The following is a 16360-nucleotide window of genomic DNA, read 5'->3' as shown; positions in this document are numbered from 1 at the left end:
GCTCCCCTCAGCAGTGTACTTCGGTCCTTCTGCCTGCTCTGCTCCCCGCTCTGGCTCTGGTGAATTCTCTCACCCTCCCGCGCTTCTGACTGTACCCAGTGCATGTATAAACAAAACAAACGAACGAACGAACAAACAAATAAATAAAACATGCCTCTATAAAAAAAAAAAAAAAACAGCTTTTCTTTTTATCTAAATGCAACTTATTTTCATAAGTAGCAGAGTTCTATTTTCAGATTTAAATCAGAAGGATTAATATAGTTTTATGAATTTTGGCTTAAAAGAATTTTTGAAGAAAATATATGAATCAATTTAATAAAATGGATTAAACAAGGACATAAAGGACAGAAAATTCACATAAACCAGGGTGAGAAAGACTTAATATATTTTCAAGAAACTAATATATAACACTAATTTACCACTAGAATTCCTAACACAGGTAAGTAGCATATTTTATTAAAATTACAGGATCAAACTACAAAAAATAAATTATAAATCTATTATAATCTTAAATTCCTAAGTACTAGGACAGTTAGAAGCATAAATACCTACCCACATACGAAACATACTTACATTGTTTTTTGGATCTTTCAGATTGAACATCAAACTTCTGTATTTATTCTTATATTTAGCATCTGTGTCCCGAAAAAAAGAGAAAAGCTCTTTTTCAATTTTTGTAGCAACTTTTGTTGCCTTTTCCTCTGGTACCTTCAAATTTGAGTCTGTAAGTCTTAAAATTAGAAAATTCAATTATTTTTCAAATACATAAAGTATAAATTATTCCACCTTCTCCAATAATAATGTGCATTACCTTTTCATAAGAATGTCTTTGAGAGAATGTCTGACACTTTGTCTAATCTGATCTGCAGAAGGCTTAGATGCAGCAGCAGCAGGAGGATGCACATTAGGCACTCCTTTTTCAATTTTCTTCTTTTTCATTTCTTGCTTCTCATGAGCACCTAATTTAAATAATATCAAAAAGCATCAAACTGTTTTTAACAAAGTATTTTTCCACTAAATTATTAATATAAATTTATAAATAAAATTAATTGATTATAAGTCACCATTTAAAAATAAAATCAGAACCCAAATTCCATATTGAAAATTTCCTGATACCAAAATTCTAATTTAAATGAATTTAAATGATAAATTGATTAAAAAATTGTTCGTAGAGCTATGAAATATCTATGCCCTTTTTCCACTTTAGATAATGGCTTTTAGATCTAGTTACTTTTCACATAAAGTGATCTGAAAGTATTAGCAAATAATTTAATAACCTTACTAATACCACAAAATTAAAACTGGCTTTAATTGTAATTGATAATTTGAATGTTAAGTTTTTTGAATGATTCTTCATTCTATCACTAATTCCCACCTCCAAAATCTCAAAACATCCTACTACTCTGATCTGCTATCATACCAGCTTATTTATTTGAGAACTCCTCATTCCAACAATTCCTAACTATCATTTTTATATCCACATTCCTCACTTTTGCACATAACCGGCCTTGATAGTCCAACACTATTACCACTCCCTTGCATACTTAACACCTTCATTCACTCTCCTTTAAACACTTGTATTACCAAAGCTATATCCCTCTTGAAAGCAAACTTTTATCTTTCAAAGAGCCTAAACACAGATGAAACTAACTGGAGAAATACGAGCACCAGTGTTTAGAGCTTACTTAAAATACATAACCACAAATCTCAAGTAGATAACTCAATCTGCTGTCCTAATCCTATTAAATTTCCCTGGTTAATTTGCTCTCCCACTTTAAAAAAAAAAAAAAAAAACAAAACACTTTTTCTCCTCATCTCAAACCAACAATACCTCCTTTCCAAATTTCAACTTCATTTGATTTTCTCACTCTATATTTCACTGAGGAAACAGAAAAGTGTTAACTATCACATTTCCCGTCATTAAAACTACTAACTGATTTGCATCTGTCCTCCCTCCTACCACATGCAATCGCCCTTATTAGTACAATGCATAAACTCGTCCCTTTCTATGACCAATTCCCTCCATGTATAGTGGCTCCCACCCCCTCTTGTGACCCCATGGATTTTGAACCTCAACTACCTTTCTCTTACATCATTAAACTCTCTCTCACTGAATCAGTTCAACAGTTTTACAAAAATAAGAGCTATAAGAGCTCCTTAAGGGCCTCCCCTTAAGGAGAGTAGTGCAGCGGTTGAGCGCTGGGCTGAGAAGCTGCCTGCAGCCTCTGCAGCACAGGTTCGATCCCCAGCTGCCGACGAGGGTTCCAAATGGCGTGCAGACCTCTCCTGCCGCTTGCTGCTCCCCTCAGCAGTGTATTTTCGTCAGTCTGTCTGTTCTGTTCCCCACTCTGGCTCTGGTGAATTCTCTCACCCTCCCGCGCTTCTGACTGTACCCAGTGCTTGTATAAATAAATCTTTTTTTTTTTTTTAAAGATTTATTTATTTATTTATTTATTTATACAAGCACTGGGTATAGTCAGAAGCGCGGGAGGGTGAGAGAATTCACCAGAGTCAGAGCAGGATGCAGAACAGGCAGAAGGACCGAAGCACACTGCTGAGGGGAGCAGCGGGCGGCAGGAGAGGTCTAGCGCGCCATGTGGGACCCTCCTCTGGTGGCCGGGGAGCAGCCGGGGATCGAACCGGCACTGCAGAGGCTGCGGGCAGCTTCGCAACCCAGCGCTCAACCGCTGCGCCACCGGGGAGGCCCAATAAACAAATCTTAAAAAAAAAAAAGCGAGCTCCTTAAAAAAAAATTCCCTGACCCTACCTCTAGCTACCTCACCACTTCTGTTCCCTTTAACAGCAGAATTCCTTCAGAGTTATCTGTAAGTACTATCTCTAGTTTTTCATTTTCTGTTCTTCCATGAGCCACTGTAATTGTTGTCGCCACTGTTGCAGGAAAATCATTTTAGTGAGTCACCAATGATTTTCATTTCATTAATACATATATTTTACAATCTATGTTCACCTTATTGTTATCCAAACAGCATTTGACAGCTGATTAGAACCTCCTTAAAATTTCACTGTCTTCCAAGCAATCAAGGTCTCTTACTTTTCTTACCTCACATACCACTGACAAGCTCCAAGAACTCTCTGCCTCTTCATTATCAAATTCTGTCTGTAGCTGTTTATTTATATCTAGGTCCATTACTTCTATGTACTGATAAATCCCAAGTTTATATACTACTCTGATCTTCTCTGAGCTCCATACTCATCAGCCAAAGTTTATTCAAACACCTTCACCTAGCTATTAGGCGTCTCAACATTAAAATGGACTAAGCACAATTTTTTTATTTTCCTCCGGAAATCTTTGTTCTCAGTATTTCTCATAGCAATAAATAGCACCAACATTTCCCTAGTCATCCTCTTAAGACTCCCTCTGTTCCACACTACCATCATTCCCTTCCTAGGATACTACCACTGACTCCTACCATCTTTCTCTCCTATCTTCCTAAAGGTCAATCTCTACAGAAAAAAATCAGAGCAATCCATCATTCCCTTGTTCAAATTCCTCTAAAGGTTTCCTACGACATTCAGAATAAAATACGAACTTTGTTATAACCTCAAAATTCCCACATAACTCTTAATTCACCGACAACCATCCTGCCCTCATTAATTACCTTATAATAACTCCACAGGGGCTTTCCTGTTGCTCAAATGATAAGCATGTTTCTAACTCAAAGCCCTTCAACTGTTATTATAACCTTTACCTATTCCCTTTAATAACAAAATTCCATGAGTTATCCTTTCTACCTAAAACAAACTCCCACCACCCTCCTTGACCTTGGGTTTCCATTCCATTACTGTTTTTCCTTCAAAATGCCTAAATTCTACAAAATAATATTAACAGCCATATCTACTTAATGTCTGTCTTCTCCATGAGCATTTAAGTGCTATGAGGCCAGAGGCCTTATCTTATTAAGTTCATTAGTACTTCCCTAGATCTTAGAGTTAATGGCTTCAAATTTCAAATAGGTGAATCACCTAAATTATTTGTATTGCCATTAAAATGCCACATTTTTTGTTTCTCAAAATATATTACTTGATGGTATATGAAATGAAATGTAACTACATTATAATATATTAACTCTTACTAGTCCTACTACCTGGTTTTGAAGTTTTTTCTCCTGTGCAAGTAACAGTTACAGACTCTTTTGGTATTTTTTCACTTTTTTCTTCTGAAGATCTTCGAGGTAAAACTGGTTGTCCCATCTTTCGAAGAGGAGCTAACTGCCATTTTTTAATTTCACTATCTTTACAGTCTGATGAGGTTTTGCCTTCACCAGATTCCTGGAAAACATATTTAATTCATGAGAATAAAAATTAATAAATTAACTTTAAATATAAAACAAGCTACAAAAGTATGTGGATTCAAAATAATTAAATCTAATTAGCATTCAACTTAAGATATCATACACACTTCATTCTTTAGTACAAAAATTGTTTAAAAAGTTTTTAAGATATAAAACTCAAATATTAACAAAAGGGAGATTCATTCACCCTTTTATTCAAAATCCATGTTTAGCACCTATAGTCTACATAACTACCTGAAAGCCTATAAAACAGAAACAAAAATACATAAAGATCATGCTGCCAAAGATATAAGAAAATTGTATGTAAGAAAATAAGAGCTCTCTTAGTTAGCTATGGATATGGCAGAAGCAGCAGAAATTGTGGATAAATAGGTAATCTATATACTCGCTGTTTTCAAAACACACGAAGTTATAATCACCTATAATGGGTTTATAAATCAAATTCTCAACGTATCTAATGGCAATATAACTACCAGAAGATAGAATAAACCATACTTGCTATTCTTATCCTAATTATCCCCAGAAAGAACTACTGGTGAAACCAGAGTTCTTACACCCTTAAAATTAATTAATCGGGGGCTCCCTAGTGGCAGGTTGAGCGCAGTGCTGTGAAGGCTGTCTGCAGCCTCCACAGCACTGGTTGGATTCATGGCCGGCCAGGGAGAATCCCACATGGCGAGGCAAAACTCTCCTATCTTGTCCGCTGCTCCCCTCAGCAGTGTCTTTGGTCTGCCTGTTCTGTTCCCCGCTATGTCTCTGGTGAATCCTCTCACTCTCCCGCACCTCTGGCCTGTACCCCAGCTCTTGTAAAAATTAAAAAAAAAAAAGTAATTAATCATATCAAACTAGTGTTTGAAAGACAGAAAACTGTATTCATAGAAATATAATCATAGATTTTAACTGGATAGAGTAGCAAAATAAAACAAGACAAAACACAACTGATTTTCTCTAGACTAGGAATCCTCTAACTTACTTAAACATTTATTTCCTACCTCACACACTTAACTTGAGAGCAGGAACTTATTTCAATCAGTGCTATACACCCAAGCCTGGTAGCAGGCTTGGCACACAACAGGAACTCAATAAATGGTTTAATGTAAGGTAGGGGTAAGAAGAAATAATTAAAAAGCAGATTCCATAAACTATAATTAGAAAAGTCCCAATAAGATCCAACAGTCCATCATAAAAAAGAAAACGAAGCAGCTATCGCTTAGATGGCACATGCACATTCAAAATCAAACAATTCTAATACATATGGATGGTTTCTCAAAACATTATGTTGATGTTTTGTACTTTTTTTAGACAATTTAGCTACATTACAATACAACAAGCCATTTTTTCAAATGGCCAAGAAATTGTATCCAGTAAGTGATGAATATCCGTTAGTGATAAGCAGAAATTTTCAAAAGGTGTGCTATGGAATTCCCAGGTCTGCATTATCAATTACTTTGGCACTAATCAAATCAATAGACAATGCAAATTATTGGAAGGACAACATCTGCTTCTCAGACTCTTGGCAGAAAAACAAATGCTGTATGTCATAAGGATTTGGAAAATTGGAATTACCGTCATATGTGAAGAACTGAGTTTATAAATATTGAAGAATATTTTAGAGAAAACATGTTTTTATGCTCTTCAATCTGAATGGACTGAAAGATTTGCAAGGTTGTTCCCAATTCTATAATTCATGTTGTCTTTTGGATTATTATATTTGACTATCCATATATATTTGATGTCACTGTATCTCCTCCTTTGCACGTAAATAGTAAATCAATGATTCGAAAAATTATAGGTTATAAGGTAGACAATGATAATAAAATGTCATCAGTTAAAGTACTGTGTTCTTTATAAATTTCTCCTCTATCTTAAAATTTCTAGTTAGAAGATACTTCTAGAAGGTAACAACCTTTTTTAAGACTTCACATTTTAAGAGAAAAATAAGGAGATGAGGATTTCAATCAAGTAACTGGAAAGAAGATCAGAGAGAAAATAACAGAGAGAAAATACAGAGAGAAAATAACTTTCACTTGAAAGGTACAGTTAAGAATTAGGAGATATTTATGCACTGAAAATCTTTTTTCAAAAAACTTATCAGCACTGTAGAACATTCACTTAAAAGTTTTTGGGAAAAGTTTTTTTCTTGAAAATAAAATTCCTCAATATTAAAAAAACTTACCAGCAAAGCACAATTTATACTTAATCAAGACCACACACCAAAAAAGTTGAAACCAGAGACTAGCAACATCACAAAATCATAAGAAATGAGGCTGAAGTATTTTATTAAAAAAGTATTATCAAAAAATAAAATGGAAAATGTACACTAGAACAATAAACCCTAAAGAGAAATTTCAAATTCTCATGGTTAGTCCATTCAAAATTCTTAACTAAGCAAGGAGAGGAAGGACTACGGTCAAAGTAAGAGGGGAGGGGGGTGCAATTGTATGAGGAGTATTACCAAAACGAAAATGCATACATTGTACAAAAATGAAAAATGATGTAAGAATTATATAAAATATTAATTAAAAATTCTTAACAAAAGAATGCATTAATGAGCTTACCCGTTTTAATATTTTGACCTTGTGCTTCACTGTATCATCAGTATATTTGGTTTTGTCATTTGTTAGTGTGTGCTTTGATAGCCCAAGCTTTTCATACTCCATTGTTTTATCTTCACTCTGGCCTTCAACTTTAGCTTGGTTTTCTAAAATATCCGTATCCACTATGTCAGTCTTTTTATCTTCTTCAGCACAACATTTCACACACACATATTCTTTGTCTTCCTCTCCCATTTGCTGTGCTTGAGAAAGACTTAATCCAACACAATCACCATGAAACCAGTCATCACATCTCCCACAGCCAACCATAAACCTGAAAAAAAAAATTTTTATTTGATACATTTTCATAAAAAACAAGTTAAAGTGAGCCTCAACTAAATTTTCAATATTTGATACTGTGCTATTTTGTGTATTTTCCACCTTCACACATTCTATCAGATCAACATGGAACAAGTTTCAAAGAAAAGACCATTCTATAAAGACAAAACTTTTAACTATTTCCTCTCTGGAAAGAATGAGAAAAAAACTGAAAGGGGGCAAAAAAAAAAATGTATGAAAATCAAGGGCAACTGACTTTGTCAGTATTCTATATACTTATTTCTCCAATGAGGATGATGATAGATAAGATCTGTGATAATCTAATCAGAATTGATCAGTTACTTACCAGTTTTAAAATCATACAGATCACTTTAAATGACAAAAACTGGTATTAACAAAAATGCAACTAAAAAACTAATATAATGGAGTCTCAAATTATTTCTTACTAAACAGTTATACTATAAAACTATTTTTTTTGGTCAAAATATTCTAGTTCATGGCATCACCTTTAATTTAGGTCAGTTTTGGCATGTCCTTTTGTGTGTGGACTTCCTTATTACTGACCCTTTGCTTTCAATAAAAACTTACTTCCCCAAAATGAATAACTATAAGAAAGTGAAAATCAAAATCAACAAAAAACTATGAACCAGAGACACTTTTTGGGGGGTGGAGGGCGGGAGGGGAGGGATTGGGGTCAGAATGGGGGGGTTGCAATTGTATGGGGGAATATAAAAATAAAATTTATTATGTTAAAAAAAAAACTTACTTCCCCAGAAATCAATATTATAACATGAAAATATTAATATTCTGGTTGAATTTTTTTTTTTTTTACTTTCCCAATTATTCCCTATAAAAGCTTTCTCTTTACTCCCTCTCATCTAAGAACCAATGAAAAATCCCAGGAATGTGAGATTGATGCTAAAAGGTTTTTCTAAAAAAGGAATGTGGAATTAATTTTAAGTAACAATGCAAGTCACAAGTGTGGAAATTTGAGGGAAAGTATCTTCTTTACATGTTTCAACCCATTGTTAGGAAGAAACAAAAGCTTAAAATAACATTTTCTCTTCAGATCATCTAATGTTATATTTGTAATGTTAAGGGAATTTAGTCATATTCTTTTACAATATAAAGGCTTTATGATAACTTTGATCTTGTTAATATCCCTTTTAAAAATGTATGTTCTAATAGAAAGATGTTTAAGTTACTAGTGATATGGCTAATTCTACAAGATTCTGTTATAATGCTGGAACTCTAAAAGGCAGAGTTTCAGTCCATACAGGGTCTCTTGAAAATGACCAAGTCAAATACCTCAACCCCTAATAGTAACACTTTGTGTGCCTCTGTTGTGTATTAAAATATTACTCTACATTAAAAAAATTTGACTTGAGGTTTATAATTCACCATTCTTGACCCTAACCGGTAATGACTGTGCTGGCATGCTAAGTTTAATAACTATTTCCATAGTGACTCATTTGGTTGGGAGTTGGGAGTGAAGGAGGGGACCCTCATGTCTTAGGTGTAAAAAATATAGAATGTATCCCTAAGCACAAATAAGAAAAAAATTAAATAATATGGTCATTTGTTTACATAAAAGGAATGGTTTCTCTGTGTTTTAGAGATTAGATGGGTCCAAGTTTTGGTGACAATGATCCTCCAGTCAACAGAAAAATACAGTTTAAAAAAATATAGGCGCTTAGAAGTTCTTCTGTGTCAAGTTGCAAAGACATAAGAATTGCTGTTTCTGAAAAGTAACTGTCTAATATGAAGGTCTTTGAAACACTGAAGGAAAGCTGTTAGTGATTTTCCTTTATTTCCACAACTATATTATTTATTCCTTTATTTCCAAAGCTATACTATGCTTTCCTCAAAGCCATGTCTTGAACAGCTTCAGTAAGACACCACTAAATAACCTACACCATTACCTGGAGTATGCTTTTGTACCAAATTCAAATCTAAAAATCTAACTATAAGCCACATAATAAGGAATTTCAAATGTTCATTCTAGTTAACCATGAAATAGCTTTATGACCATGAAATTAAACATACAACTATTTCACTATACTTCATTACAAGTTCATTTTGGAAATGTCTTCTCAAACTTGAGAGGTTATGTAAAAATCCTCTGGCATCTACAGATGCTTAATACTCTAGATTTTATGTGAAATAATGCAGCTATATAAGAGAAATCAAGAAAAAAATGACTTGATTTCCATGCCATAGGGTATGATTTCACTTGATAAATTGCCTAAAAATGTAAATATGGAACATTTTTAGGTCTAAACCTTAAAAGTACTGAGAACTTTATGAACCGTATTTTTTAAAGATAGCTTATTACTAAAGGAGAATAATTCTCTTCCCTGTTCTAATTATTCCTCCTGCTTTAAAAATGTGGGAAGAGGGAATAATGGATCACATAACAGAACTACTCTCCCATTTTCAAATTTCTGATTAATAGGCAAAATCACATAAGGACAACTACAGCCTGGAGTCAATTCTTTCATTTTAAAAAATCAATTATTGTGTGGGTGCAGCACAGAAACAATTAATTAGACTAAATCAGTATGAAAGTTATAATGGAAGAGTTCAGAGATGTTTGTATCCTGTTTTGTGTTATACACACAAAATTTAAAAAAAAAATCAACTAAGCTAGACAAGGCAACTAAAAATTAATTTAAAATTCTAACCTTAATTTTGTAATCTTTTTGGCTTAAACCAAAATATATTCTTAGAAAACTGTTTCTTCAAAGTAAACGAGAGGCAACATTGAGAACTCCTGTTCTTAGCAAATCCATGTCAAAAATTCACTGACAATGAATTCTCAAAAAGAGTTCTCATTTCTGGTGTTTTAAGTGATTATCTAGAATAAATTGATATATATATACACAAACACACACATATATGTGAGTATATATCTCTCATTTCTGAGATATAAAGGATTATATTCCAAACAAAGTCACACCACAGTTTTCATCACCAACAATCTAATCTGTTGAGTAACTTAACCTACGCAGTCTAGAATCATTTTTTCTAGGGTGAAAATTTCCTTCTAAGGAAAAGGTATCTTATAACTGAGTATAAAACCATGAATCCATTCTCTGTTTTTGTATTTAAATTCATCCAATACACTAATTTTCTATAACTAGGTAAGAAAATGTAATACAAACTAAAAGCATAAATATCTTGTGAAGAGATAAATACTAGAAGTTACGATATATATATATATAAAACAAGACTTAAATTCCTTCCTTCCGAAAGACTTAAGCTTGAAAGAAGTTCACAGATCACACTCTGTTTTTTTTTTAAATGGATATTGAATAGACTGGTTTCTAAAGTAATGAAGACACCTTTGTTGTAAGGCTCAATCAGGTAAATAAATGGAAACAAAAACAGCATGACATAAAACTTGTTATACTGACTTAAGTGTATGTACAGAAGTCACTTATGATCAAACATTACATTTGACTATGCCATAATTAAATCTGTATTACAAAATGTAATTTCCAACTGGAAGCACATACAGGAAGCTACCAACCTCAACTGAAACAGGTATAAATGCTGAAGTCAAGCCTTTATAGAAGTAAAGCTGTTACAAGAGCTAGAAAATGTCATATTAACAAATAGCTCTCATTTGTAGCTAATGCATGAGATCAGAAAGATGAAAATTATTTTCAGAAATGCCATTCTGAAAAAATTTGTATTATTACACATGGAATAATATAGGAAAATTACATGCTGCATGACAAGTGCATTTTTTGAGTAACATCAACGTATATAAGCACAATTATCAAAGTAGTAGTAAAAGGCTAGTAAGCATGTAAAGAAAAAAACAATGTTTCTTTATTCACAAAATTAATGTGAAATGTTGGTTCCAAAATTGTCTCCAATGTTTTCAGGTCAATTACATATAGAGTGAATTCAAAATCCCTACACATCTAATAGTCTTAAAGTCATCCTCCAGACTGAGGCAAAGAAACCCTAGGTTTTAAAGAACAGATCCAAAAGTGACAGTAGGTAACGAAAGGATGAGTGGAGACTGAACATTTAATCTTCATTTTAGGAAAATAACGATACTGGTGAAGTGGTACTCATCAATAAAAAGCCTAGACAAACTCAGGGGGACCAGGTCATCAGAACAGAAGTCCATCTACAAAAAAAGCTGCATTATAACATACTTAACATGGCTTTCAAACCTAGGACAAAGTTTGTTTTTGAGACTCATTCACTTTAAGACTCCTATTCCATAAGTCTGACAGGGTCAGCACCATGATCCTGACTAACAGAAAAGGGGCTGATTAACAGAGCACTTGGAAGTTCCACCTAGCCCTTTATTAGCAGGCCCACTTTGAAATATGAGCATGTTATTTTAAATAAAAAAGCATAAAGAGTATATAAGTGAGGGCAAATGTGCACTATAGTCAAACAAGTCACAATTTTTTAAAACTAAAGTATGTTGTTGCAAAGTTTAACGCTATTTTCAATGTTATAACTAACACTGAAAATATGTCACAAGTTAAATCACAAAAGAAAACCTTTGGAATACTTTTTTTTTCCCTCAGCATAGTCCCAAGATCTCCCACCAAACTCTCTAAACCCTACTCCCATATATACCAAAGTAATGTATCACAACACTTTACTAAACTGTCTCTCCCTGAAGAATTTCACTTTTATGTAACCTGATAATATTGGGGTAAAGCTACTCAAATATATACTTTCATGAGTAAGAATATTACAGTGTGATACAATTCTTTTATAAAATCAGCGTTGATAGATGTTCCAACAGCAATCTCAACACTTGAACAGGGTTAATTTTATAGCTGAAACTCCACTTCATCTCTTGTTATCCTTTTCTTAAAAAGACAGCAAATAAAAAATACTCTGGAGGAAGGGAGTGGATGGGGCCAACAATGTCATGAGACTACGTAACAGTGACTCCTAAGGAAAGAATGCCAATGGGTAGTGCAATAAGGTTAAGGTTATTTCTTGAAAGATAAGAATTCACAGGAAATTCTACAAATCATAACATTTAAAAAAAAAACACATGTTTTCATTCCATTCCATGTTACATACAATTCATCTGGATAATTTAACATTTTTTTTGCTATCAAATTTCATTCCAAGATCAGATTTGATAGTTATGAAATTGTGGTATTAAGTCATAGTGAATGTGCTTCATTTTATCCACCCCCCAAAAAAGTCTTGAGAAGAAAAAAAGAATTTCAATTATAACCTTCACACTTTATTACTAGTTCCTCTCAAACCAAATAAAATAAAGAACTTACAGGACCCAGCAAGGTGAAACAATTTTCTGATTAACAGAAAGTTTTACTTTTTCGGATGCAATGACTAAATTATACTCTCTAACTGGTTACAATAGTAAAAACATTTCCATATATATCAACTGCTGGTCAAGCTATGCTTTTCAAATGTTTTAGGATGATATACTTGTAAATTCAGTGGCTCCACATCTTTCTATCATTTATCCAGGATTGATAAGGGGATTCTGTTTCTGCACAAGTCTTTGTATAGGAAATAACTTCTTTCTATAAAAATGTTCTCACAATCCCACCCTAAAAAGCAATTTCTCTTCAATGTACACATCACACATACACACGTGCACACACACGCGCGCGCACACACACACCTGTTGCCATGTGGTTTTTTGCAAAACCCACACTGCTTGCTGGGAGTCCACATATATTTGCTTTCAAATGAAGAGCTATGATCTGAGCCTTCTCTTTTTACGGTAGCTATGTTGTCTGGAATGAACAATGGTGGCTCATCCAAAGAAAAACTTTTGCTGCTTCTTCTTTGGCGGGGTTGTAGGTTCTTCTCAGGTTTTTTCAGTTTCAATTTATCTTCCTCCTTAAAATGCTCTACACCTGCATGTTCAAGCTCTTCCTTCACATGACTATTGGTTTTCACTGTTGTAACTAGCTGCTGGGGCTTATGACACTGTTTCTGGTTGCAGTGTAGTAAGTGTCCAGTTTGTGCAGGATGATGAGGTTCTTTAGAGGAACCAGGGTGACCATGAGACTTATCGCTCAAAGAATGAGGTAAGGGTTTGGAAGTCTGTAGTGAATTTTGATCCTGTGATGTTTTTTTCAATACAGAATGAGCTTGATTTTTCACAGATTTGACCCCAGAATTGCAACTCTGAAGTTTTGAATCTTTGTCAACATGTTTTTTTCTCACTTTGGCTGATCTATGAAAATTTTGCTGAGATTCTGGTTCATCAGCATTTCGCTTTACACTTTTGACATTAACTTTAGTTTTGTTATGCGTTAATTCATGTTTTGCTACAACAATTTTCTTCAGAGTATCTGTCATGTTTTGCTTAGAATGAATTACTGGTTTCATATGTTTGGATTTTATGTTTTTTGGCTCTAAGCAAGAAACACTACTTGACTGGCTGCTTCTGTCATTCTGAAAGTTTGCTGTGTTGTGAGTCCCCATTTTAATACTTTCAACAATATTCAATCCTTTTGGATTTTGGTCAGGGGCATCACAAATAGCATTTTCTGAAGTGTTACTTTCTGGTTCAAAAGCACTAGTATCTACCACCTCTACATTTGATTTGTTAAATTCATCTCTCTCCAACTGATTATCATTAGACTCTGTCTCTTTACAATATCCCAGTGGCTCTATTTCAAGTCTCTGAAGGGAGTTCTTGGTTTGATCAGAAACATCCATGGTATTCTTCAATTCCAAATTACATTCATTTACTTCACCCACAGAACTAGACATATCTACAACGTTGTCTTCTGTCTTATTTGGATTTGTACAAGCAGCATCACCAGAGAAAGTCACAGCAGATGTAGATTCTTCAATAATTTGGTCTTCTTCATGGGACAATTTTACTATGTCCTTTGATTCTTGTTCAATTTCTTCCTTTGCCCTCACTTCAACAATAGTCTCATCTCTTTTATCAGAAATAGACTCATTCTGTTCCTGTTCTTCTTTATCTGAAAACTTAAACAATGGGCTACTAACAGTTTTGATTTTACATTCCAACAGAGGTTCATTTTTCTTGTCTTCAATATTAACACAAGTCTCTGAGAGGAGTGAACAATTTAATTCATGAGATGGCACATTTGTTTCTCCCTGATTATTACATTTCGGCTTAGAATCTAATCCAGCTTCATCCTTCATGTCAAGACAAGATGACACTGAAGAATGACTTGGAGACACTGATACTTCTGGTACCAATTCAATTTGTCCAATATGTCGACTGCTTCTTCTGCTCTCTTTATGGTACTCAGGTTTCAGTGTGGTAGAAACTTCTTCTTTAATTTGACACCTTTCTGGTTGCTTCACCCCTGCTTTCGGGGCAGATACAGTCTTCCCAGATGCTTTTTTTGTGCTATTTAAAGGTGCTGCATTTGAACGCTTGGCAATAGTGCTTTGTCGCAAACTTCTTACTTGCTCTAGCACAAGGGAAAAAAATAAATAAAAATAACTTAGCTATGTTGCCATTTTGTTTTATTTCAATTCAATTTAGAATATATCAATTCCTTGTTTGAGCTATAAAACTATCTGCTCATTTCAATGAAAATGCACTGAAGTTACTTGTGATAGTGATTTTAACATATATATGTTAAATTATATGTAACATACAATATATATTAAACATATATATGTTACATTTTATATTCACCAAAGTTCTATAAATCCTGGCAGTGGGAAAATGCCTCTCTAAAATTCAGACTGATACACATTACTACAAACAAGACAGAAACACTGTCATCAAGTCTCTTTTTCATAAGGAGTAAACTGAGAGCAAAATGAATTTCCTTTACTAATGCCCATCTTATAGAAAAGTTTCAAATATTAAGTATTTTTAAACATACAAAAGAAAACAAATTCAGGTACCAATTAAATCTGAACTAAACCACCTATCACAAACAGGATCTGCGTGAGTTTCATAGCAGAGCTTCAAAAGAACTCTAATCCCTCTATGAATGTGTTTCACTTATTTCAACATGTTAGCAATCAAGCTATTCCTAAGAGAAGAATGACATATATACCAGAGTACTAGACACATGTCCAAAAAAGAGAAATCAGAATGAAAAAAATTTAAATCGAGAAAATGCATGTGGGAAAATGCACACAGATTCCTAATAAGGAATCGATAAATGAGTTTTTCCTCCTCCTCCTCCTATCTGGGTATGTTTCCAGGAGAAAAGAGAAACACGAGTGAAAAGAAACTGGAAAGAATGAAAGCTAAATAAGAAATTCACTAGGTAGAAAACCTATTAGCAAAAATATAAAATAAGCTATTTCTAAGTCTATATATAGTCAACACTCTGAATCTGCATGAAAATTGAACAGTACTAACTTAAAAAGTCTCCCTCCATTCAATGTAAAACTCTATCATGCACCAATATTTAGAACATTTCCCTAAGCTATAAGATTCATAAATTATTTGGTGGATTTTAAACTGTTGATTACATGCTCAAATACATAAAATTTTTAATAACTAAAACTTTAATGGCCTATTATCAATATTTAGATGATTTCTAAAGCTTTGAACACAGCTTATAATAACATACAATTCTACATCATTCATCCACCCTGAAATAAAACAGAACTTTTAATACCCATTACCTAAAACAATTAAGACTGACAAATGAACACCATATTCAACTGTGATGGCATTCAGATAAAATATTGTCTTCTACCAATGACTGATTTACTGAGCAATATAAAAAGCAACTTTTTCTCTCTAAATATAAACTGCCTTAATTTGAAGCCTGGCTGTACAGGACATACATTGATTATCACTATTTATTGTTACTGTGTAGACTCTTCTGTTCTTTCCCAAATTTACAAGTATATAATCTAAAAACTGATTTAAAAATATTAATTGGGGGAAAAAAATCAAGTAAATAGATGCATCTAAGGTTTACTTATCAAAATTCCACTAAAACTATATACTAAGGGGTTCTTTTTGAAAAGGTATGACTCTAAAAGTAAACAGATGAAAACGGTGACAATTTTGGATGTCAAAGAAAAAATAGCAAGTAACTAATATAGAAGATCAAAACAAAAAAACAAAAAACAGAGCACTAAACTGACAATGTTGGCAAGACCTAACATCATTAACACTTCAAAAGGCTTAGGAATAGCTCCCATGCCATTTGGCAACATGATGGGCTTAAAACAGACATAGTATCC

The 16360-nt window shown here is 33.5% G+C and overlaps 1 protein-coding gene across 5 annotated transcripts in view; it reads right to left on the bottom strand.

The window, feature by feature from the left end:
* PHF3 (PHD finger protein 3) overlaps window positions 1–16360 on the bottom strand; it is a 77222-nt gene that overhangs the window by 12169 nt on the left and 48693 nt on the right. For all 5 annotated transcript variants that reach the window (XM_037519924.1, XM_037519923.2, XM_054698905.1 and 2 more), the window contains 5 exons: window positions 12828–14610; window positions 6872–7181; window positions 4107–4290; window positions 812–959; window positions 574–730 (listed from right to left, as the gene is read on the bottom strand). In XM_037519924.1, the coding sequence (XP_037375821.1) occupies window positions 574–730; window positions 812–959; window positions 4107–4290; window positions 6872–7181; window positions 12828–14610 (2582 nt within the window). The remainder of the gene's footprint in view (window positions 1–573; window positions 731–811; window positions 960–4106; window positions 4291–6871; window positions 7182–12827; window positions 14611–16360) is intronic.

Source organism: Talpa occidentalis, unplaced genomic scaffold (genome assembly GCF_014898055.3).
Source record: "Talpa occidentalis isolate TD23 unplaced genomic scaffold, MPIMG_talOcc4v2.1 talOcc4.2, whole genome shotgun sequence".
Classification (NCBI taxonomy): Eukaryota; Metazoa; Chordata; class Mammalia; order Eulipotyphla; family Talpidae; genus Talpa; species Talpa occidentalis.
Note: the sequence above shows the minus strand (reverse complement) of the source record. Positions and strands in the feature narration are given on the sequence as shown.